This window comes from Microcaecilia unicolor, chromosome 11, assembly GCF_901765095.1.
Source record: "Microcaecilia unicolor chromosome 11, aMicUni1.1, whole genome shotgun sequence".
NCBI classification, from domain to species: Eukaryota; Metazoa; Chordata; class Amphibia; order Gymnophiona; family Siphonopidae; genus Microcaecilia; species Microcaecilia unicolor.
The window spans coordinates 71,124,050-71,149,633 of record NC_044041.1 but is presented as its reverse complement, the minus strand read 5'-3'; the positions used below and the strand labels follow the sequence as shown (position 1 = coordinate 71,149,633).

General features: G+C 46.0%; 1 protein-coding gene across 2 annotated transcripts in view; it reads right to left on the bottom strand.

Annotated features, from left to right (window-relative positions):
* POLRMT (RNA polymerase mitochondrial) overlaps window positions 1-25,474 on the bottom strand; it is a 63,013-nt gene extending 37,539 nt beyond the window's left edge. For both annotated transcript variants that reach the window (XM_030218385.1, XM_030218384.1), the window contains exons 1-5: window positions 25,301-25,474; window positions 25,126-25,206; window positions 18,257-18,996; window positions 17,477-17,607; window positions 6,779-6,965 (exon numbers count right to left, since the gene is read on the bottom strand). In XM_030218385.1, coding sequence (XP_030074245.1) covers window positions 6,779-6,965; window positions 17,477-17,607; window positions 18,257-18,996; window positions 25,126-25,206; window positions 25,301-25,391 — 1,230 coding nt within the window. In that variant the 5' untranslated portion in view covers window positions 25,392-25,474. The remainder of the gene's footprint in view (window positions 1-6,778; window positions 6,966-17,476; window positions 17,608-18,256; window positions 18,997-25,125; window positions 25,207-25,300) is intronic.
* Window positions 25,475-25,584: the final 110 nt, after the last annotated feature.

The following is a 25,584-nucleotide window of genomic DNA, read 5'->3' as shown; positions in this document are numbered from 1 at the left end:
CCACTGTAATCTACATCGACAAAGGAAAGAGCCAGCGATACAGATAGCCACTGGAATGTGGAAATTGGATAAGTTCCCGAAAAGAGCACTGCTTCTGTAAAGCAGACCAGGTCAAATCCTGGTAAAACACCTACTTTGCAATCTGCTGATTTCTCCCATAGAGTCCCTAAACGGGCCCGTTTGGAGTTTTTTTAGCTCAGGGGCTGAGGGTTTGGGGCACTCGGATTCTGATGAGGCTCCAGGTTCGGGAGATTCCCTGCCGGAGATCTTAGAGGAAGGAGAATTGCCGGAGAGGGAAGGGGATGACCCTACCGCGGCAAGGCTTTTCCGCAAGGAGGAGCTCCCGTCCTTGATCTTAAAGGCTATGGAGATATTTATTTATTTATTGTGAACATTTATATCCCACATAATACCGAGCCTGCATCTCAGGCGGGGTCAGCGCCCTCTATTATGTCCGGTACTAGGACTCCTTCTAGGGCTTTTCATATCCACGAGGCCATGCACGTGCTCATTAAGGCCCAATGGGACTCGCCGGAGGCCAGCCTGAGAGTGGCATGGGCTTTGGCCAAGCTCTGTCCTTTGTGGCAGGAGGACTTGGAGTCCTTACGTTTGCCGGTAGTAGATTCTTTAATTACGGCGGTAACAAAGAAGACGGCTTTGCCAGTAGAGGGAGGCACTGCTCTCTGAGATCCACAAGACCGCAGGCTGGAGGCCTCGGTGAAGGCTTCTTTCGAGGTGGTGGCGTTGTCTTTGCAGGCCTCGATTTGCGGATCTTATGCGGCATGGGCTTGTCTTTCATGGGTGCAGAAGGCGATGTCGCCTGACGATTTGATCGACTGCCTTCCAATGTTGGAGTCAGGTTTGGCGTACCTGGCGGACGTGCTGTATGACATCCTCAGGGCTTCTGCGAAGGAAGTGTCGTTGGCTGTTTCAGCCCGTCGATGGATTTGGCTGAAGCACTGGGCCGCAGATGAGGCCTCTAAATCCCGTTTGGCAAGGTTGCCTTTTAAAGGCCGCCTCTTATTTGGAGAGGAACTGGCTCAGATCATTAAGGAATTGGGTGATTCCAAGGGCCACTTGCCGGAGGACAAAAGTAAGGCCCAGGCGAAGAGCTTCCGGCCTCGCTTCAAGGAGGCCAAGCGTTATAGGCCTGGCAGAGTCGGGGGGTTTGCTAAGTCTCAGTTTCAGCAGAGACAGCAGCCCTTTCGGCAGAATCGCCGTCAGCCGGTCTCGACCGCTCGCAACCAACAGGGTAGCAGACGGGCCCCAATGATGGGGCCCTGGTCCATTCCTTTCCGGCAATAGGAGGACGGCTGTCTCAGTTCGGGAAGGAGTGGGCCGGGGTGACCGCAGACGAATGGGTACTGGACATTATTCGAGATGGCTACAAGTTGGAGTTTGCCCGGCCTCTCTCCAACAGTTTTCTAGAGTCTCCTTGCAAGTCTCCGCTAAAGACAGCAGCGGTGCAGGAGACTGGCAGAATTGCTGTGTTTAGAGGCAGTAGTGCCGGTGCCGTCGGCCAGGGTCGCTACTCCATTTACTTTGTTGTGCCAATGAAGGACGGAACATGTCGGCCAGTTCTAGATCTCAAGGCGGTCAACAGAGCCCTCAGAGTCAGGCATTTCAGGATGGAAACGTTGCGCTCGGTCGTGGCAGCCGTGCAACCGGGAGTGTATCTCACAGCGCTCGACCTGAAGGAGGAATACTTGCACATTCCCATTTGGCCACCTCATCAGCGCTTCCTGCGTTTTGCGGTGATGGGACAGCATTTTCAGTTCAGAGCCATGCCGTTCGGTTTGGCCACGGCGCCGCGCACCTTCTCAAAGGTAATGGTGGTGGTGGCAGCCTTCTTGCAACAAAAAGGAGTGCAGGTTCATCCGTATATCGACGACTGGTTCATTCGGGCGCCGTCCCAGGAGGAATGTGCCCGGGCGACACAGTCAATAATGACTCTTCTGCGTTTGCTAGGCTGGGTGATCAACATTCGCAAATGTCAGCTCGTTCTGACCCTGACGTTGGAGTATCTGGGAGTTCGGTTCGATACCTCTCAGGGCAGAGTGTTTCTTCCGGAACCTCGCAGGTTGAAGCTGGTGCAACAGATTTCCTCTCTCCTTCAAGTGGAGGCCCCGAAGGCATGGGACTATGTTCAGGTCCTGGGGTCTATGGCAGCGACGTTGGAGGTGGTCCCTTGGGCCAGGAGTCACATGCGTCCGTTGCAGTGGTCCCTGCTCAGCCGTTGGTCCCCATTATTGGAGGATTACGTGGTCCGTATTCTGTGGCTGTTGAGAGCTCGTTTTGCCCTCCGGTGGTGGCTTCAGTCGGTCAATCTTCTTCGCGGCATGCCCCTCCGGAATGGAGGGTGGTCACGACGGATGCCAGCCTCTCCGGTTGGGGGGCTCATTGTCTAGGTCACTCGACGCAGGGGGGTATGGAGCCCTTCGGAGACTCGGCTATCAATCAATCTGTTGGAGTTGCGGGGCATTCGTTTGGTGTTACAAGCCTTTGAGGCCTTGGTACTGAACCGCTCGGTGCGGGTTCTTTGCGGCAATGCGACAGCAGTGGCTTATGTCAATCGCCAAGGGGGCACTCGGAGCGCTCAGTTGTCTTCAGAAGCTCTTGCCCTCTGCCGCTGGGCGGAAAGGCGTCTCTCTCTTTTGTTGGCGGCGCACATAGCGGGAGTCCTGAATGTGCAGGCGGATTTCCTCAGCCGGAATCGGCTGGATGCAGGGGAGTGAGAGCTCTCTCGAGTGGCATTCGACCGGATCACGGATCGTTGGGGGATGCCGGTAGTGGATCTGATGGCCCGATCGTCCAATGCCAAAGTGCCTCGCTTCTTCAGCAGGGGCAGGGACTTCGGGTCCGACGGAATAGATGCGTTGATTCAAAGGTGGCCGCAAGATCTGCTTTACGTTTTTCCTCCTTGGCCGATGATCGGTCGGGTGATCGGCAGGATCTCGCAGCATTCAGGAGTAGTCATTCTAGTAGCTCCGGATTGGCCCAGGTGTCCTTGGTATGTGGACTTAGTTCGGCTGATGATAGACGAACCGTTGCGTCTGTCGGATGTTCCCAATCTTCTGGTTCAGTGACCGGTGACCATGTAGGATCCTCTTCCATTTGCGCTTGCGGCTTGGCTATTGAGCGGTCGAGGCTCCGGCACAAAGGCTATCCTGAGCCAGTGATTGGGACGATGTTGCAGGCACGTAAGAGATCTACTTCTGCGGCGTATGCTAGAGTCTGGAGAACATTTGTTTCCTGGTGCTCGTTGTCGGGCATCTCGTCGAAATCGGCTCCTCTCGGGTCTATCTTGGCCTTTTTGCAGGAGGGGCTGGAAAAGGACCTTTCTTTAAGCTCTATTAAGGTACAGCTGGCAGCATTGTTCTGTTTCTGTGGCCGCTTGGGGGGTCGCTCTTTGGCCGCTCACCCGGATGTAGTTCGTTTTCTCCGGGACGTTAGTCACGTTAGGCCACCTCGGATACCGGTGGTGCCGGAATGGAGTTTAAATCTGGTTCTGAAGGAGCTGCAGCGTGCCCCGTTTGAGCCTTTGCGTAAGACGTCGTTGAAGGACCTCACGTTGAAGATGGTATTTTTAGTGGCCATGGCTTCGGCGAGACGGGTATCAGAGCTGCGGGCGCTTTCGTGCAGGGATCCCTTTTTGCGTTTTTCGGAAGCTGGGGTATCGGTGCATACGGTGCCGTCCTTTCTGCCAAAGGTGATTTCGCGTTTTCACCTTAATCAGGAACTGCATTTGCCAACTTTTAGACGAAGATTACCCTGAGGATTTTCGGCAGTTGCGCTATTTGGATGTTAAAAGAGCGCTTATCGCATACTTGGAGGCTACTAATTCCTTCCGCAAGTCTGATCATCTTTTTGTCTTATTTGCGGGACACAAAAAGGGACAGTTGGCTTCTAAAGCTACGATCGCCCAGTGGCTAAGGGAGGCGATCAGATCTGCATACCTTTCCATGGGGAAACCGATTCCTCTTCAGATTCGCGTGCATTTGACTACAGCTCAGGCCACGTCCGTTGAGGAGTACCGGCTGGTACCGTTGGACGAGATTTGTAAAGCGTTTACATGGGCATCGGTGCATACTTTTGCGAGACATTAACAGCAGGATGTCGCGGCCCGTCGGGATGTGTTTCGGCGCTTTGGTGCTTTCTTCGGGGAGAATGCGGTCCCACCCTTCTTGATGACTGCTTTGGTACATCCCACAAGTCTCTGGATTGATCTGGGAACGCTATGGCAGGTACAATTATGCCTTACCTGATAATTTTCTTTCCATTAGTCCCTCAGATCAATCCAGAGGCCCTCCCTGGGGGTTACATTTGCTGATTCTGTATGATGTATATATCGAAGAATTTGTTGCGATTATATTCGCGTTCTTCTCGTAGTCTGCGAGTTTTGAGATTAAATAAGTTATTATGGAACGATTGTTACTGTTAATCAGCTGCAAAGTTTTTTTCTGCAGCTTGTTTGCTCTGTTAGAGGCAGGAGAGCGTTATATTCTTCAACTAGTTTCTTACTGCTTTGGTATCGTATACTGAAGTGAGGATGGCTGCACACGCCCTCTTTGTGGGCGAACTTCAGTGTACTCTCTATCTAACCTGCTAGTGGAGGGACATAACCCACAAGTCTCTGGATTGATCTGAGGGACTAATGGAAAGAAAATTATCAGGAAAGGCATAATTTTACCTCACATCTTCCTTAGTAACTTCCACCGGCTCCTCCTGGGCTACCACGCAGCCCTCATCTTCTGCATCTGAGGGAAACAACGCCATCATCTTCCCTCCTCCGACCAGCCATACTGGCTCCAATTGTGTTTTGTCACCCTGATCCGCTGAATAGCAAAATTTCTCCAAGTGCTTCCAGGTCGACATGGCTTCTCCCAAAACTGCACAGGACTGCCAAAAAATGCAGCACTTATATGACGATAATTACTCACTTTCACTGTAGCCCTGCTGGAGCTCCCAGTCAGGCTGCCATTCTGGTAAGTGACGTCACTTCCTCCACTTACATTTTTTTTTTGTTCAAACTTCAAATAAATTCCTAATATTACTTCAATCATTAGACTTCACAGCATACGTCTATGCAGATGATATTCAGGTTCTTTGTACCATCAATCCCTCTGATCCCTTGCAGATCACAGATATAAATCAAACTATCTCGCATTACACGCTAGTTTAGGGACAATAGGCCAGCCCTCAATCCAAATAAGTCCAAGGCTATTCTTTTTACAGCTCATCCTGATAAAACCCTTGTCACATTAATCTTCCTCTGTTCGGTTACAGTTTCATTGGTTGATAGTACCAAGATTCTAGGAGTAATCACTGATAACTCCTTAGCATTCTCTCAACAAATTTCAGCAGTGATCAAGCATTTATTTTATAAGCTTAGACTGATTTGATCTATAAGATCACTACTACAACCCTCAGCACTCTTGTTCATTCTCTACAGATCAGGCAACTTGATTACTGAAATGCTCTTTACAGAGAAGTTAGGGTCAAGGAACTTAAACGTCTTCAAACTATATAAAATACAGTTATCAAACTCATTACAGGAAGTATGACCATGACCATGTTACACTGCTATTGAAGGAAGCCTACTGATTACTGATCATGTTATCATATCACGTATAAAGTAGTCCTCTTAGTACATAAGATCATGATTTCTGGTGAACCCTTCTTCCTTGCTTGATATCTGATTTCATACCAACCATCTAGAACTTTTAGATCATCGCAACCAAACCACCTCATCATTCCCTCTTTTAGGGACACTGCACGTGATACTATAAAACGATCCTTTTTTTTTTTCAGTTCAGGGCCTGGAGCTCTGGAATTAGTTGCCACAACAACTCAGTCTTCAAACAACCCAACAAAAATTCAAGACCAAATCGAAAACTTTCCTTTTTACTGATGCATACAAGTGTTAATGAGGCCTGCTGGGGTGAACCTGGATCACACAGTTATGTACTTCATAAGAACGTAAGAATAGTCACACTGGGTCAGATCAATGGTCCACTTAGCTCAGTATCCTGTTCCCAACAGTGGCCATTCCAGGTCACAAGCATGTGACAAAATCAAAAATAGTACAACATTCCATGCTATTAATCCCAGGGCAAGCAGTGGCTTCCCTATGTCTCTCTCAATAGCAGACTATAGACTTTTCCTCCAGGAACTTGTCCAAAACTTTTTTAAACCCGGATATGCCACAAAATTTCCCTCCACCGCTCTACTATTAATGTATTTTTCCTCCTTTCTCTTTGCCCTGTAGCCCCTTTCTGTTTATTTTCCCTTACTACTTTAGACTGTATGTTGCTCAGACATTTGTTGATGAGCAAGATAGAAAGTTCTAAATAAACCTGAAACTTAAATATATGTTGTGGTCTATTCATCCTTATTTTGAATGTAAGAAATATCCTAGGTTTCTGTAATTCATCAAAATTCTCTAAGATTTACTATAAATAAATACATTCATAGTAGGAGCCGGAGTCAGAGGCAGAAGGTAGAAAAACAAAGGAGTCAAAGGTTTGGTGTACTGACTCCACAGTCCTGCATGCCACACTATTCAGAATGACAACAGTGTACATACATCTTCTGTCTCTATCAGGGTTAGTCAGAATGGCAACATCACTTGTACACTCAGGGGATGCTGTGACATGTGCAGATCACAAATGAAGAGTCCGATTTCAGAGATGAAGCCTGCTCCAAGGACCTCCCTCTGCAAGGACAGCAGTAAAAAAAAAAAAAAAAATTCCAGTGCCTGCACCTACAGCAAGAGTACCTTAATGTAAAAGTCTCTGAGCAAAGGAGAACTGCAAACATGTGCCTGCGGTTGAGGTGGTGGCTGGAAATCTGGCCGTACACACCAGATGGCCTTCAAAACCATCTCTCTCTCATCCTGCTGGTGTGGATAGTTCTGGAACAGCTCTTCCAAGCGGAATCCATCTTCCTCCAGCTGCTGTACAATTCTGTGTTAAGGGTGGAGGGGGAGGAAAGGGGAGAACAGAAAACTAGCAGATTAGGCAGAATGGTCCTGGGATTCAATTCATACTTACTAGAAAAAGGAACTGTGAAATGTGATCAAATCCACATAAAAAAAGTTTCACAAAAATTGCAGAGATATCTCAAAAACCAAAACAGTAATAAGCACAAAAATAATAATAATAGTAATAAACTAAGAGGGGAAAAAGCCTCAGAACCCCATCAGAAATCAATTGTTAAATCTCAAGACTAGAAGGGGTAATTACTTCGCAGGCTAAAAAACCCTCTTAGTACAGTAATCAGAAATACAAAAAACTTATTTTATTGCTATGACTTATCTCATTCCAGTGCCTGTTATATTGGTCCAACCCAATGGTGGCCAATGCGTTTTACTTAGCACCTTCATCAGAGAAAATGGATCAAATGTTGCAAAAACAAAAACCTTTTAATGTGCCATTAAATAAAGCTTAAAACTTCTTTTAATTCATACCTTTGCTTAAAACTTACTAGAATTCAGCAGCATTCAGCTTGTTCACATACCCAGTATCAAACACTGCTGCAAGCCCTCAGACGTCCACTAAATATCAGCGGGTAATGTCACTCTTACATCACCTCATCAATTATTTTGAAAAAATCATTAGGAAATGATCAATAAAAATTATGCCACTCAATCTTGCCATTTAGGCCCTCCAGTTTCTCAGTGTTCAGTTTGAAAATCCATTCCTACTCACGTTTTAAAAGCAGAGTTCTACGATCACCGCCCTGCCATAGAAGCGGCGGTATATCATCAATCACACAACAGTGCAAAGATTCCAGATTATGGTTATACTGCTCAAAATGTTGTACTAAAGTCTCTTCAAATTTTCAAATTTCTTTAGCCAGCGCCATTGAGAAATACAGCCGGGTTTGGGGCAGGACTGGAACACCATGGGCACCCCCCCCCCCCCCCCAGGGCCACCACCGCACGTTTCTGTCTCTTAAGTCACAGCTGCGCTGTTCTCTTGCTCTGTCCTCTCCTGCTCCAGTGCTCCTGTCTCAGGGCCCAGATGATTGCATTAACATGATATTGCATTAATGTAATCATCAGGGTCCTGAGTGGCATGCAGGAACAGGAGAGGATAGACCCAGAAGCAGGCGCCTGAGCCTGCCCCCCCCCCCCCCATTGAAGGCCAGGCCTGGGGAATTCCCCCCCCCCCCCTCGGCGGCCCTGTCTTTAGCTTTATACAGCTTTTAATGATCTCCTATTCTGATCTTTAGTTAATTCGTTTTCTGACCAAAGTACAACTTGGGTCAAGGGCATACTCTCCCATACACTACAGAGATGATAGTGGTTACTGTAGTGCTTCAAAGCAAAACTAAAAAAAAAAAAAAAAGTCCACTCACGGGATGAATAAACTTCTTATTTATTTATTACATTTGTACCCCGCGCTTTCCCGCTCATGGCAGGTTCAATGCGGCTTACATAGTAGTTAGGATTTCAGTGAATTACAGAGAGAAGTACAATCTGTAGCAGCATTGTCTTAGCGTAGCAGTATAGAAGTAGTTATTTGTTATCGCAAGAGAAGAAAATTCAACAGTAACATCACAGATTTTGCAGTGTCTACATTTTTGCTTAATCTGGGAGGACTGTCAGCAAGTTTAGATACTCATAACACAACAGTTCTCTTAAATTGCGATCCAGAGTATAAGCCACTCTCAGGGATTTGGATCCAAAAGTATTGTACACAGAAAATACACTCCAATGCTTCTTCAAAACCCTCTCAGCCTTCTCAATTCCTGTGGTATATCTGAGGACATGTGGGAGTCCATTCAGTCTTAGTCTGTTTATCCTGAAACAATAAGTCCATGTTAATAAATTTAGCATTCCTTGTCATCAAGCAGATGCAGCCATTACAGATGGGTTGTGTCCATCAACCAGCAGAGGGAGATAGAGAGCACACTTTTTTCAGTGCCTCATACCAGCTTGCTCTACTGCCTCTCAGTGTTGCCAGGTGGGCGGTTTTCCCACCCAATTGGGCGGTTTTCCGTGACCCGCCGCAGGAAATTTTTGCCCGCAGCGCGTCGCGGTTTTTTGGGCTTGTTTTGGGGTCTTTCGGCGGTTTTTTTAGTGGTTTTTTTGGGCCACGGGGGCGGGGCTAGTGGTGTTTTGGGCGGGGCCGATGACGGGGAGGCGGGGCCGGTGACAACGGAGGCGGGGTTGATGACGGCAGGGTGGGGTGTCAGGGGCGGGGTTTGACTTTGGCCGGGTTTTGGGCTGGTTTGGGTGGGGAAAATTTTTTCCACCTGGCAACCCTGCTGCCTCTCCTTCAGTATTCTCTATCTCCCCTTGCAGAGTGGCTGCAGCTTCTTCGAGCTCCATCTAAAATGTGCCTGGAGGTTGCTCCTGTGCTTTTGCCAGTTGTTAGCCGGGGTGTTGGAGGCTATAGCAGTTTCACTTTAAAGGCACATAGGTTCGCCCTTTCCCTGCCTTACCCATACCTCCGTGGATGTGGACACATTGCTTAGCTTTCCATGTCCTTCCCCACCAACAGTGGATGCAGGCACATAGGTTCGCCCTTTCCCTGCCTTTCCCACTCACCTTAGCTTACCTCATAGCGTTTAAAAAAAAAAAAAAAAGGAACAGAGGTTTTTCCTTGCCTTTTTCTGTGGGACCGGAGCTGTGATACTCGGTCCAGTAAGGTAAGAGTGTTTTCTGACTCCTCCGGGGTGGGCCCGCGATGGGGGCGATTTTGGCGCGAACCGCCATTTTGAATTTTACCGCTGTTTTCGGCGATGGCTGCAGAGAATGTAAAGCGCTGTTTCAAGTGTGGCAAGCGCAGATCAGCAGCGGGGCTCTGTAAATTGTGCTGTACAGACGTTAGAGCCGGCCCGAGCATGGCGAGCGACGATTCTTCGCGCTCTGAGCTGGCAGTGGACGCCATTTTGAATTTACCACATGGCGCGACCTCCGCTGAGACGGAGAGTCCTGAGCCCGGGGGGAGGCCTCGGAGCGAGGCTGATATGAGAGCTACTAGCCTCGGCAGAGATCCGGGTGCCCAGGGTGAGTTTTTCTCCCCTGATTTTGTCTTATTAATGCATAAAGTATACATGCTTAAAAGAGCTCTCCCACAAAGCCCTGCAGGGGCCTCTTCTAATGCCCCCCCCCGGTGGATTCTAGCCTGGGTATGCCCTCTGAGGCGTTATTCCCTGATAATTGGCAGAATATGAAGCGCAAAAGGGCTCATTCCCCTTCAGAGAGTGCTGCACCTCCATTTATTTGTTTCAGGCGCTTCTGGCCTTTCAAGTGACCCTGGAAGGATTGGCTGTCAGAGTGATGTCGGACAACACGACAGCAGTGGCCTACATAAATCGACAAGGCGGCACTCAGTGCAGAGCTCTAGCCACGCAGGCTGAACAAATTTGCCACTGGGCCAAGCTGCATCTACAGTTTCTATCGGCAGCTCACATTGCAGGTCAGAGCAACGTGCAAGCCGATTATCTAAGCAGGCATCAGATCGATCCAGCTGAGTGGGAACTTGCAGACGAAGTATTCCTGCAGATATGTGCCAAGTGGGGCAAGCCCGTGATGGATCTAATGGCGACAAGCACTAATGCCAAAGTCCCGTGCTTCTTCAGCAGACGGAGAGATCCTTGCTCGGCGGGGTTGGATACCTTGGCTCAACCCTGGCCTCCGGGCCTACTGTATGTGTTCCCTCCATGGCCCTTGATAGGGCGAGTGCTCCTGCGGATTCGGCTGCATCCAGGAGAAGTGGTTCTCGTCGCCCCGGATTGGCCCAGGAGGCCTTGGTATGTGGACTTCCGACGGATGCTCGTAGAGGATCCCCTTCAGTTACCTCTGGTTCCCAACCTGTTGTCACAGGGTCCGGTGACCATGGAGGACGCCGGCCGATTTGGTCTTATGGCCTGGCGATTGAGAGGGCGCAATTGAGAGACAAAGGCTATTCCAATAAAGTAATTACCACTCTCTCCTGCAAGCCCGCAAGCGTTCCACTTCCGTGGTTTATGCCAGGATTTGGCGCCAGTTTGAAGTCTGGTGTGCTTCTAAAGAGATCACACCCCTGCGGGCTCCTGTCTCGCCGATTCTGGACTTTTTGCAGGATGGTGTACAAAAAGGCTTGGCCTATAATTCCCTGCGGGTGCAAGTGGCAGCATTGTCCTCCGTTGCAAGGTTGGGCGTGTCTTTAGCTGCTCATCCAGATGTGGCACGGTTTCTTAGAGGGGTGCTTCAGCTCCGTCCTCCTGTGCGTGCACCTTGTCCAGCGTGGAACCTGGGGCTAGTGCTGAAAGCCCTTCAGGGTGCTCCCTTTGAACCGCTTCAGCGTGCTTCAGAGAAAGATTTGACACTGAAGGCCGTCTTTTTAGTGGCCATTACTTCGGCGAGACAAGTGTCAGAGCTCCAGGCGCTGTCCTGTAGAGACCCTTTTCTGCAGTTCTCGGAGTCCGGGGTCACGGTTCAGACCGTGCCTTCCTTCTTGCCTAAGGTGGTTTCAGCGTTTCACCTAAACCAACCTATTTTCTTGCCCTCCTTTGTCAAGGAGGAGTTTCCAGAATCTTTTGGGCAATTGCACCTGTTGGACGTGCGCAGGACTCTGCTGCAGTATCTGCGAGTTACTAACTCTTTCAGGACCTCTGATCATCTGTTTGTTTTGCTATCAGGGCCTCGCAGAGGGTCTCCAGTGTCTAAAGCCACTATTGCCAGCTGGCTTAAAGAATCTATCTTTTCAGCTTATTTGCTTGCCGGCCAGCCTCCGCCTGATGCCTTTAAGGCGCATTCCACTAGAGGAATTTCCTCTTCTTGGGCTGAAACTGGAGCACTCTCTCTTCAAGAGATTTGTAGTGCAGCAACATGGGCTTCTAAGCTATCTTTTGCCCGACATTACAGGTTGGATGTGGCTGCCAGGAGGGACGCACATTTTGGAGCGCAAGTGCTGGCGCATGGTGTGGCTTGTTCCCGCCCTATCTAGGGATTGCTTTGATACATCCCATCTGTAATGGCTGCATCTGCTTGATGACAAGGAAGGGAAAATTAGGTTCTTACCGTGATAATTTTCTTTCCTTTAGTCATAGCAGATGCAGCCATGATCCCTCCCTGTCTGATTGCTATCTGCTGTAAATCTATTTCAGGTTCTGTTCATGTTTCCTGGAGATTCCGTCCTTGGGAGAAAGTCGGAAACAGTCTTCAGGATTCTTGTTCCATTAAAGGAGGATGACTTAATTCCCTCCAGTTTCATGTTTTGGAGGATGAGTTTATTCCCGCCGGAAGGATGAGTTTATTCCCTCCAGTTATGTCTCAGTGGAGGATGAGTTTATGCCCTCCGGGAGGATGTTTCATTCCCTCCATTCTTTGTTGTAGGGCCATCGTTCACTGTGAGGAAAGCTCATGTTATTCCCATTGCGGTTTGCTATACTGCTTTGGAAGCTTCAATTACTGAAGGAGAGGCAGTGGAGCAAGCTGGTATGAGGCACTGAAAAAAGTGCGCTCTCTATCTCCCTCTGCTGGTTGATGGACACAACCCATCTGTAATGGCTGCATCTGCTATGACTAAAGGAAAGAAAATTATCACGGTAAGAACCTAATTTTCCCTTTATTTACAATTCCCTTAAGATAACCCCTATGCAATAATTGTTGTTGTAACTCAGGAACTTGCACTTTATATTCATCCACAGTGGAACATATACAGTGCAATCCGCTTAAGTGCAAGGGTCTGGGACCAAAGAAATGCATGCAGTTAACCGGAGCGTGCACTTAACCGTTGTGATCCAAAGAAGCTTGACATCTGATAAACATATGTACAGTACTGTTCATTATTATACATACAGTATACAGTCTCCATTAACTGACATTAGGCTTACTTGAAGTAATCAGTTATAGTCATCTGTACACTAATGGGTCTGTGAGTTCCACTGACTACATCTACCAGACGGTAAAAACTGTCATAGCACTGACATCCAGTGGCCTCCAGATAGGCCCACACGGTGTTGAGACTCTCCAGCGCTTTTGCAAAAGTGACAGGTGGAGGTTGCTGAATTTCGTCAGCATGTGCCTCGCTGCTCATTTCATCCTCTGTTTCATCATCAGCTGTTGTTGCCTGCGTATAAGCGCATATCTCCACATCAGTGCTGTCATCAGCTGTTTGTAGATCGAAGTCAACAGCTACGTAGCGATGAAACTCCTCTTCAGTAACACCGGCTGGGATGTCAATAACCTGTTCATCTGACACGTTTGCAAAAGCTGCATCTGTTTCGTCCCTCTCCACATCCTTAACAAAGCTTGCCCGCTTGTAGCAGTTCACAATGGTTGCCTGTGTAACATGATTCCAGGCTTCTTTCTGCATATGTAGGGAATCCAACAGTGATATTATGAGCCAGTTCAACAGCACGTTTATCCTTGCCAGTCTGGTCATCCATAATGCTCATCAGACGATGTAGCACAAGAGCCTGATCCATAGGTTGGATCAGAGTTAGTGTTTGGTGGAAGGAAGACCGCCTTGATGTTAGACAGCCTGACATCATCCCTGTGTGCAGTACAATTATCACAAAGCAACAAAATCTGATGCTTTTGTGCCTGCATTCTAGTGTCTAACTTCTTTAGCCACTGCTTCCAAATTTCCCCAGTCATCCATGAATTTGCGTTAGCCTTGTATGACACAAGAAGTCGCTTAACTTTCTTGAAGCAACAGGGCTGTTTGCTCTTTCCAATGACGAGGGGTTCCAACTTCTCACACTCATTCCATATTGCAGCAAAGGAGGATCAGTCGGTCCTTCGACGTTTTACCTCCAGTAGTTTCGGCATGTTTGAATGCAAGTGTTCCATCAGGAATCGCTCGCCAGTAGAGACCATTTTCGTCAGCATTGAAAATGTCATGAGGTGCAAACTCATTCAAGATGGTAGGAAGAACTGAAACAGCCCAATTTTCTTGCTGTTTCTTGAATTTTATGTTGTTCCTCTCCTTCCATCTTTCCAACAGTCACTTTGAATTCAGTTAGTCCAAGACTTTCAGCTAGCTGGTTAGCTTTCTCCATAAGCAGTGGACCACTGACAGGAAACTGTCTGCTCCTAACTCAAGAAAACCACCGAAGAAGAGCATCTTCTACCTCCTCAGCTTTTCCCACCTGTTTTCGTTGTGGATTTCCAGAAGCTGGTCTTTCTGCTTCAACACACGTGAAATTTGACTGGGATTGACACCATATTCTTTAGCAATAGATGCTTGACTTTGTTTTCTAATTTTTTAAGAACTTCTATTTGTTCAGCCAGTGTTAAAGTCTTACAGTTCCGCCGCAATGACCACAACCCCAGTGTACACTCTGACAATATTCTTTCACTTTTTCTGCCTGTGGCAGCTAAAGAGGCGGTAAATTTGAAATCTCGTTGGTTGTCACGCGCCAATCGGCTTCCATATTCCATGCGCGCACTTATGCTGAGTCTTCCCTGCAGAGGAGCGGTCTTAAACCATGCATATAAGCAAATCTTGCACTTATCAGTGGTGCACTAAACCGAAGTTTGTCCCCATAGAAACTGATGGCACCAAAAACGGGACCAAAATACGGCATGCAGTTAAACAGAGCATGCGCTTACCCGCACTTACCCGACATGCACTTTAAATGGAGTGCACTGTCAATATCTCAAAAATTGAGAATATGGGAAACTTTTCTTCAAAGCAGGCGAATGACTACTATTAAAACTTTTAAAATATTATGGTCCGTTTCCTTCCAAAACATGAAAATTTCAAAACAAGTTGATTTAGTTAGTAATACATAAGGAATCGAAATCCTTGTTGCATGTCATGTTAAAATCAATCTTAAGAGGATGTTGATTCAACCAAAAAAACAAAATCATTTAACTGTTTTAATGATCCAAAACAAAATATAAAAACCACCATTGATGAATCGGATCCAAAGCTTCAAACAAGACTTAAACGAATTTTCAACAATCCATTTCTCTTCAAATACTCACATAAAAATGTTGGCTACTGAAGGGGCCATTGTGGCACCCATAGCCACACCAGAAATCTGTAGGTAAATCTTATCCTTATAACAAAAATAGTTATTTTTCTTAGCTAATGTAAACAGCTTTAACATCTAAAGTCACCAAAAAAGTTTTATCTTGAGTGCTGGTAAAAGAGACCAGCTTGAACACAAAGCGAGTCGAATCTTTTAAATAGGAAAACCCTGCAGACACCAAAGGCCTTTAAAAAATGGTCCTCAAGAACCTCTACTTGAAACTACTGGTCTCTCAGGTGGCTTATCTAAAATTTTATGTACTTTAGGAATTTTAGGGTGTGAGGTGTTCAAAAAAAAATCAAAATCATGTTTAGTTAGCATACCCTCAACATATCAGAGTCAAATTTCTAATCTGCGCCTATAAACATTCAGTGGGATCAGAGAGTAAAACTTTATAATCTGTAGAAACAGAGACTGCTCAGCATTTCATCTTCATAATCACTTTGATTCAGTAGAACTACAGCACCACCTTTATCAGCTCTACGAATAATCACATTAAGATTAGCCTTCAAAGACTGTATGGCCTGGGTGCAATTAAGAGTATTTGAATATATTTAAAGACAGATTCGACGGAATAGGAGGAACCCACTTGGACTTCTTCCTGATAATCGATTCAGAGGTAGTCATTTTATTAATGTCCATAGAATTTTGCAAAAAATATTCTTTTAAATGTAAAGCCTTTTTAAATCAGTTCTCAATTGAAGATCATGTAAACATTAAGAAGGAACAAAAGGATAAACCTTTACACAAAACATGCTCTTCAATACGTGTTAAACTATAATTAAAAAGATTAATCATTATTGTTTCTTGTCCTTGGATGAACATGTGTTGGGGTGCTATTGATTTTTTTTTTTAACCTCTCTTGATGCATTTTTTCCTCTGTTTTTTACATTGTCTGTTCTCCAAAAAAAAAAACCTGACCCGGATTGTGAATCATTGGAAGAATGTGGAATTCTGAAAAACAGCCTTCTTATTACCCTTACTTTTTCTCACATAGTCGGGATTCAACCAAGGATATACTGATCATTTCTTATAATCATATTTACCCCAAGTCGTATGTTGGTCAGACAAAACCATCAACTAAAGATCATGACAGAACATAAAAGCTGTATAAAGCTAAACAAATCTGAAGAACCTTTGATACACCATTTTGGGCAGTTTAACCATAATTTGGAATCATTGCGCTGTTGTGTGATTGATCATATACCGCCACTTCTATGTCAGGGAGGCAATCATAGAACTCTGCTTTTAAAATGGAATGGATTTTCAAACTGAATACTAAGGAACTGGAGAGCCTAAATGGCACGATTGAGTGGCATCATTTTTATTGATAAATCATTTCCTAATGATGATTTATTTTTTCAAAATAATTGATGTAAGAGTGACATCACCTGCTGATATTTAGCAGGCTTGTAGCCATCTTTGATGCTGGGTATATGAACAAGCTGAGTGCTGCTGAGTTCTAGTAAGTTTTAAGCAAAGGTATGAATTAAAAGAAATTTGTTTTTATTTTTAGCTGGTGAAAGTAATTAACCTTTCTAGTCTTGAGATTTAACAATTGATCACTGATGGAGTTCTGAGGCTTTTTCCCTCTTAATTTATTACTATTAATTTATTATTATTATTATTAGTGTGGGGGGGGGGGGGGGATAGATATCTCAAACTTCCCAGTGCAGTTGCAGGAAGAAAAGTGACCTAGAATGTAGGTGGTAAAGGAGACCCAAGAAAAGGACAGTACAATCTCACTTCAGGGAAGCTGTGAAACGCCTATGGTGCCATACTTCAATATCATTATTGGGGGGGGGGGGGGGGGTAGCAACTAAGCTCCTGAAACAGTCATTTCTGTACAATCAGAAGCCTTTACGGCCATGTTGGGTTGTCATCACTACTGGGGTTATTGTGACTGAAGGATCCACCCACATTTACCCCAAATGGCTCCAGTTCCATACTTAAGGACCCCAGTTTCAGGTCAATGCTCTCACCTCAATATTAACCTGAGTGGCCTGAGTGGAGGAGTGGCCTAGTGGTTAGGGTGGTGGACTTTGGTCCTGGGGAACTGAGTTCGATTCCCAGCACAGGCAGCTCCTTGTGACTCTGGGCAACCCTCCATTGCCTGCCACATAGAGCCTGCCATGAGTGGGAAAGCGTGGGGTACAAATGTAACAAAAAAATATATATATATTCTCTAATGAAAAAGGGGGGGGGGGGGCTAACCATCTTGCCTGTGTTTTAGCTTAGGAGCCCCTGTTGCAGTCGCACACGTCAAAGCCCTTATAAACCAGGAAGTGACTGAATGCCAACTGCCCTCTAGTGGACAACACCCATACTGCACAGCAAAGATTTCATGAATGTATTACTTTCCACAGTTTGTAGCTCGAGGCCAGAAAAGGCAGATATAATAGGAGGGAGAGAAATAGGGCAATGTACAGATTTTCCCAAGTTCTACAGAAAGAAGGTGGTGGTGTGCCTCGGGCGCTCTAGCTCCCCCCCCCGTTACCTCTGGATGATTTTGGCAGTAGCAGCAACACGTCCCATGCATTCTAGAGCTGCTGCATAAGAACCGAGACTGGGTTTCAGACCTGCCTCTTCCAGCATCACAAACAGCTTCACAATCTGAGACATAGATCCCTAAGAAGGAAGGAAGCAAGGAAAATGAGAACACTTCAAGGATGAGTGCTGAATCTCTTCTGCTCCACTCCTGGGAGGTAGGGGAGAAAATAACTCATACCCTCTTATACCCTCTACACCCTCATTACTTCTGGGCCTGTGAGAACAGAAAACCACCCTGTCTGGATGAAATTCTGGGACATCTTGCAATTACACTTGCCTAATATTCACTAACGTGTCACATCTTCCTGGGACAAGACCATCTTATACCACCTGACACAGAAGAGTCATATACATCAGTGTTTCCCAAGAAGGTCCTGAAGTACCTCCTTGCTAGTTAGGTTTTCAGGATATCCACAATGAATATGCATGAGATCAATTTGTATACACTGCCTCCATTGTATGCAAATCTCTTTCATGCATATTCATTGCAGATATCCTGAAAACCTGACAGGAAAGGGGGTACCCGAGGTCCCACTTGGGAAACACTGATATCCATGATACTACATTCATGGGTCCCTTCCCCAGGCAGCTTACAATCTTTGTTTCTACACAGAGGGCAATAAACTGATTTGCAAGCAATGGAACTGGAAATTCTTAGTTCTATGTGCTACCTGAAAATATGTCACCCTCCCCACTGTTCCATATTAGAGAGGATAATACCAAATACCTTCTTAGCCCAGCCATGCATGAGAGTATTGTACATCTTGACACTGAGGAGCTTCTTTCGGGCCAAGTAGCGGTGGTTGAACTGTAGGCACTCTTGAGCTTTCTCCAACTTCCCAATTAAGATCCACGTCTCCAGGAAGGCCAGAAAACCCATATGGGTGCTCTCGTACTTGTTTCCCTCCTTGTCTTCCAGCAGTGGACTTTCACTACTGACTTCCCAACTCTTTGTCTGGTCCTTAGCCTCTTCACTCAATTCCTCCAATCCAAAACTACTAGGTACAGTCTTGTTCGTGCCAGTGCTGTTTAGCCCAGCTTTGGCCTGCTGGCCATCCTTCCGCCTCTCAGGTTTGGCAGGCTTGGTGAGTGTCTTTTTTGTTGCTAGTGAAGCTGTACCTTCTTTGCTGTTCTTGGTACCAGTGTCTTGGACCTTGTTGGGGGGATCCTCCTGAGGCAGATTTGCACCTGGTGGGGAAGAATATTTCCAAAACATATCCTGCAGCCGCTGCTGCCTTTTGTGATTTTTCCATTTCTCCTTATTTAGCTTTTCTATCCAGCGGGTGAGCTGGAGGGGGGTCCTCACAGCCCCACCATCCTCTGTCTTTCTGGTCATTTGCTCCTCTGCAGAGCATTCTGTAGCAGTTTTGCTAATAAAATTACTACTGCTCTCCAAACGTGCAACCTTGTTCAGCGTGAGTTCAGAAATGTTCTCTGCCTGCAGCTGCTGCACTCGGGCCTCCAGCACTGACAGTGTAAGAAAACATACATTAGATAAAATTCACCTTATTCCTGCTCTGGAGCGAACCATACCACAACCAGCACACACACACATAGCTCTACCAACACATCTCAAAACTATCATTCAGCACCCCCTCCTATCCCAGTAACCAGACCCTCACATTCACAGCTTTGCCAATGCACCTCACTCCTGCCCTGCAGCACCTCTGCTATTCCAGAAGCGAGACCCTTGAATGCACAGCTCTGCCAGTGGAACTCACACATACCCTTTAGTACCCCTGCTAGTCAAGTACTGAGATCCTCTCACACACAGTTCTGCCTATGCTCCTCCTTCCCTGCTATCTCAGCATTGAGACGCTTGCACACACAGCTCTATCAGTGCACCTCACTAATGCCCTGCAGTACCCCTGCAGAGACACTGCAATTCTCTTAGGACAAGCAGGATGTGTCAGCCATATATAGTTTATTCTGATAGTCATCCAATCTTCAGAATACATAGTAACATAGTAGATGACGGCAGAAAAAGACCTGCACGGTCCATCCAGTCTGCCCAACAGTAAAACTAATGAAACCAGCGTCATAGAAAATATTTTAACATTTCTTTTTGTGTGAGACTGTGAACCTCAGCCGTGCTGCTCAGCATGTATGCTTTTTCGTTGAGTCTTATGCATGCATGTTGTCATAGGTTCAACCGCCTCCACCTTAAATATCTTAAATGCATATTTTGACCATGAGGCATGATGTCGGTAGGTTGGAAGGAGATGAGCATTAGGAGATCTCCTTAATAAAGCAATTGCGAAACATGTGTCGTGTCGGAACACTGTACCCCTATTGCTGACTGCAGATCAAATTTCATTTCAAGATGAGTATTGGGTAAATTATCATAAAATAAGTAATACGCATTTAAGATATTTAAGGTGGAGGCGGTTGGACTCAACGAAAAAGCATACATGCTGACTGAGGTTCACAGTCTTACACAAAAAGAAATGTTAAGATATTTTCTATGAGGCTGGTTTCACTGACATTCAGAAGATTGGATGAATATCAGAATAAGGTTTGAGCTTTGGGAGCCAGCAGACGATTTTGCTGTTATCTGGAGTTTGGTCTATTAGCCATATATAGCTGACATCCCCCAACTGCTCTCATTGGACAGAAATGCTCTCCAATAGCTCAGAGTTTGTTTGTTTTTTAATCCCTCTAAGCATGTGCAGTAGATACCCCTACTGGGCAAGTTCGGTGACCCCACTTCCTGACTCAGTCTAAGTTTTCCGTCCTTCCCAACAGTCGGATTTTCTGTAGCTCTCCACCAACAAACTTTTAATCCATCTGTTCAACAAACTTACATTATCAGAAACAGAATTCAGGACACCAATACAGAGGTTCCAGTCTGAGGAGAGGTGTATGCCCAAGATATAGGACAACCCACCCATAACAAAGGACATACACTAGACATCATCACCCACAAATTCTCACCAGAATCAAATATCACACTAATAGACACAAAATGGACAGACAGGCCATGGTCCGACCACTACAGTGCAAACCTTTCCCTCCTCTGGAGAACAAAAAAGGCACAACAAAAACAAACAAACAAATACTTCGACCCACTAACATTCTGGCAACAACTCTACACTGATGAATGGACAATACCTACAGACTCACCCCAATTTCTCCAAGATTGGGATAACAGATGCAGAACAATAGATAATATAGCACCACTTCAAACCAGAACCTCACATAGAAAAAAACTCAATACCATGGTTTAACAAAGAATTAAAAGAATTAAAAACACAAGTCAGAAGATTAGAAAGAGCATGGAGCAAGAAAAAAAGACGAAAACACACACAAAGACTGGAAACAACTACAAAGAAAATACAAATACACTATCAGACAAACTAAAAGGACCTATTACAAAACCAAAATAGGACCAAAGTACAAGGATACACACAAACTCTTCTCACTCGTAAACAATCTTTTAAATACTACCAAGGTCACCTCCAACAACTCAGATACCCCATCAGCAACCAACCTTGCGAACTACTTCAATGAAAAAAATCATAAAGCTTCGACTCATGATACCCACTACCACAACGGACTACACAAATATCCTTGAATATCTAGACCCAAAACCCGGAGAATACCCAGCAGATCGATCATGGACCGACTTTGACACGCTCTCACCAAAAGAAATCTCATATTGGCTAGGAAAATATGCCAAATCGCAATGCAAATTAGACATCTGCCCTAACAGTCTAATAAGATCCGCACCCAAACAATTCAAAATAGACCTCACGAAGCACATAAATTACAGGCTTCAAAATGGACTCTTTCCCATGGATAAAGGAAATATCCTACTCACTCCCTTACCGAAAGATGCTAAAAAAAGCACAATGGACCTAACCAACTACCGACCAGTAGCATCTATTCCACTCATGACCAAACTCATGGAAGGCATAGTGACGAAACAACTTCTGAGTACCTAAATAAACACTCAATTCTGCACGAGTCCCAATCAGGATTTCGGAAGAATCACAGCACCAAAAACGTACTAGTGTCCGCAATTAACTCATTCAAACAGGCAACTGCGACTAGTAATAACATCCTCCTCCTGCAATTCGACATGTCCAGCGCCTTTGACATGGTTAACCATGAAATACTAATACATATACTAGAATACTTCGGAGTAGGAGGCACCGTTCTCAAATGGTTCAAAGGATTCCTGACCACAAGATCATACCAAGTAACAACGAACGCGGACAGATCACCACCATGGATACCTGAATGTGGAGTCCCCCAGGGATCCCCTCTATCACCAACATTATTCAACCTGATGATGATACCTCTAGCCAAATTACTAGCCAATCAAAACCTCAATCCCTACATTTATGCAGATGACGTCACAATTTAGATCCCATTCAAACATGATCTAAATGAAATCACCAACAAGATCAACCAAAGCCTCCAAATAATGCACAATTGGGCAGATGCATTCCAACTAAATGCAGAAAAAAACACAATGTCTTGTACTAACCTCAGAACATAACACAAAAAACTTCAACACCATAATCACACTATACTGTTCTCTTCCGGTCTCACAAAACCTGAAAATTCTTGGAGTCACCATTGACCGAAACCTCACTCTTGATACCCACATGAAAAACACGACGAAAAAGATGTTCTACACCATGTGGAAACTTAAAAGAGTAAAACCTTTCTTCCCGAGATACATCTTCCGTACCCTGGTACAGTCAATGGTAATAAGTCATCTGGACTACTGCAATGCACTATACGCCGGGTGCAAAGAATAGACAATCAAAAAACTACAAACCCCCCAGAATACAGCCGCCAGACTCATATTTGGAAAAACTAAATATGAAAGCGCTAAACCCCTAAGAGAGAAACTTCACTGGCTTCCACTTAAGGAACGCATTGCGTTCAAGATCTGCACAATTGTACACAAAATCATTCATGCGGACGCCCCAATCTACATGTTAAACCTCGTGGACCTACCTCCCAGAAACGCCACAAAATCATCCCGCAAATTTCTCAACCTGCACTACCCCAGCTGCAAAGGGCTTAAATACAAACTGATGCACGCCACTACCTTCTCTTACAAGAGCACGCAGTTATGGAATGCATTACCCACAGACTTGAAAGCAATCAAAGAAACAACTATCTTTCGAAAATCTCTGAAAACATTCTTCTTCAACAAGGCCTACAATGAAAACCTATAACCTCACTAAGTCACCTTACCAGCCTACTCAATTATGAACGCCCACCTTATATAATTACCCTAACAACTCTCTTCCTTCTTCCCTCTTCACTCCCCTAATCACTACACATTACTAACTGTATCTGATATCCTGATATGACAATGTTAACAAATCTATGTAAGCCACATTGAGCCTGCAAATAGGTGGGGGAATGTGAGATACAAATGCAATAAATAATAATAATACTGTTGTTATGCAACCCAGTCCTGCTCCATGCTCTCGGCCACTGCTTTTTTTGCCTGCCCAATGGACTCACCTGACTCTGGCCAACCAAGTCCGTTTTCCTTATACTCACCTTCTATTTACTTGGAACCAGCCAGGAGTCCTACACTGCAAGCATAGCGAGTGGAAAATTCTCTTGTTGGGAGGGTCAAAAGCTGTTGAGACAGCCACCACACCTTCCTTGAGGGGCCTTGACAGCCACCACACCTTCCTTGATAGGCCTTAACCCCCCCCCCCCCAAAAAAAAAAAGTGACGCACTGCCTTAACCACGATACCAGAGGATTAGGACCTTTTTACCCAACAACAGGAACCAGATGCTATTGAAATGCCCTGACCCAATTTGGCAATACTTGGGCCTTCCACACGCCACCCTCGACTACACCCTAATTCCATTTCTTTGGGGGTCGTATTGTGACAGCCTCTGGGGTTTGTGGCCTACGAGCCTTGCCCCAGGCAACTACAAACTATGGCTCAACCGCAAGTCCATGGTCTTCAAACCAGGGGGGGGGTCAGGTTTGAACCCTACCACTTGGGTTTTATTATAAATGGATATATATATATATATATATATATATATATAATCCAAATATATGGGGAAACCAACTGCAATGGCTTAGAACCAAAGCGCTAAAGCTATGCAGGGCCAAAGCAGTCGTATTGGGAATTGCATTCACACTGAAACCAACAGGAATTGTGTACAACTGAGACAGCACCCAATGGCGCCTAGGCAGCCTTCTAGAACTGTGTTCAAAACCAATTGAACTTATTAAAAATCAAGGGGATAACACTAAGCGGTGCCAAAGTGGTTTATTTGGTACTGCATCCAAACTACATACTTCTACAATCTCTTTGCCCTTCAGCAGTGGTTCACTCGTGGATGCACTGAGAAATATTCCATTGAAGACCCTATGTTTAGACACACATAAAATCTATATTTGTAGTATAAGGGGGCAATACCAACATCCATGGCAGCACAACGAATAAGTAACAGCATCGCCACTGTTGAACAAAGAAACAATCCAGGCACTGCCTATCATGCTCAGTTCCAGAAACCCAAATACCCCCTGTGCTACCTTCTAGCTACACCCTCATGCTACCTCTGCTCTCAGGATGACTACGGAGATTGTGTGACGACCTATGCAGTGAAATAGCTCCCCAAAAACTCACTGGGACACCTAACCCTCCTTACGTCCCTTGGCTCGGAAGTCACCTATATGTGGCTGACGGATCCCGCTTGTCCTAGGAGAAAACGAAGTTACTTACCTGTAACAGAAGTTCTCCATGGACAGCAGGATAAGTCAGCCACACAACCCACCCACCACCCCTTGGCAGATCAATCCCTAGCTAGGGATAGACTAAGGCAGGAAGCAGGGTCACCAGACTTGCCCAGTAGGGCACCTACCACATGCTCAGAGGGATTAAAAAAAAAAAAAAAACCTCTCTGAGCTATTGGAGAGCATTTCCATCTAATGGGAACCATAGGGGGATACCACCTATATGTAGCTGACATCCTGCTGTCCATGGAGAACTTCCATTACAGGTATGTAACTTCATTATACACTCCCTGCTATTCCCAGTACTAAGACTCTCACACACACAGCTCTACCAATGCACCTCATTTGTGCTCTACAGCACCCCTTCTGTTCCAGTACTGAGATCCTCACATACAACTCTGCCAATGCACTTCAGTCTTGTGATGCAACACCCCTCCTCCTGTTCCAGCACTGAGACCCTCACAGGCTCGTACACAGCTCTGACAATACCTCCCTCCTGTCCTGCAGCAATCCTTACTATTCCAGTACTGAGATCTGTCACACACAGTTCTGCCAATATACCTCCACTCCTGTCCTGCAGCAACCTCTACTGTTCCTGTACAGAGATCCTCGTACACACAGCTCTGCAATGTATGTGCCCTGCAACACCCCCTTACTAGTCCAGTAACGAGATCCTCATCCTCACACACATACACAGTTCTGCCAATGCAGCTCCCTCCTGCCCTGCAGCAACCCCTACTAACATACACAGTTCTGCCAATGCAGCTCCCTCCTGCCCTGCAGCAACCCCTACTATTCCTACACTCAGACGACCCTTCCCTCCATTTCCTTGCAACAACCTCCAGACCCTCCGGTGATTCCTCACCATCCAGTAATTCGCCTGTGCCGTCTCGGCCCCCGACCTCCTTCTTCAGGCTGGTGGAGGAATTACTTCTCCATATAAGCCCTGGGGAGGGAAGAGAGGAGGGAGTGAGAGGCAACACCGAGGGAGGAAGGGAAGGAGAAGCGGAAAAACCGCTAAATAGTAGTAGTAGTATTACCTGGCCCCACCGCGGCCTGGCACCTCGGACAGCCCCCAGTCCCTGCCGCCCAGGCCAGTCGGCGTACTTCACGGATCCTCAGAACCGCCATGCCCGGGGCACGCGGCTGCGCTGCGCTGCGCTGCAGCAGCTCACGTTGGGCCTCTGTGTATCTGCGCAGGCGCCACGTCGCGCGGCATCACGGAGCATGTAGTCCTAGCGCCGAGGCTGAGCAAGGAGATTAGGCTTTTCTCAATCTAACCAAGAAGATTGAAGAACCTAGTGAGAGGACAGAGACACGTGAT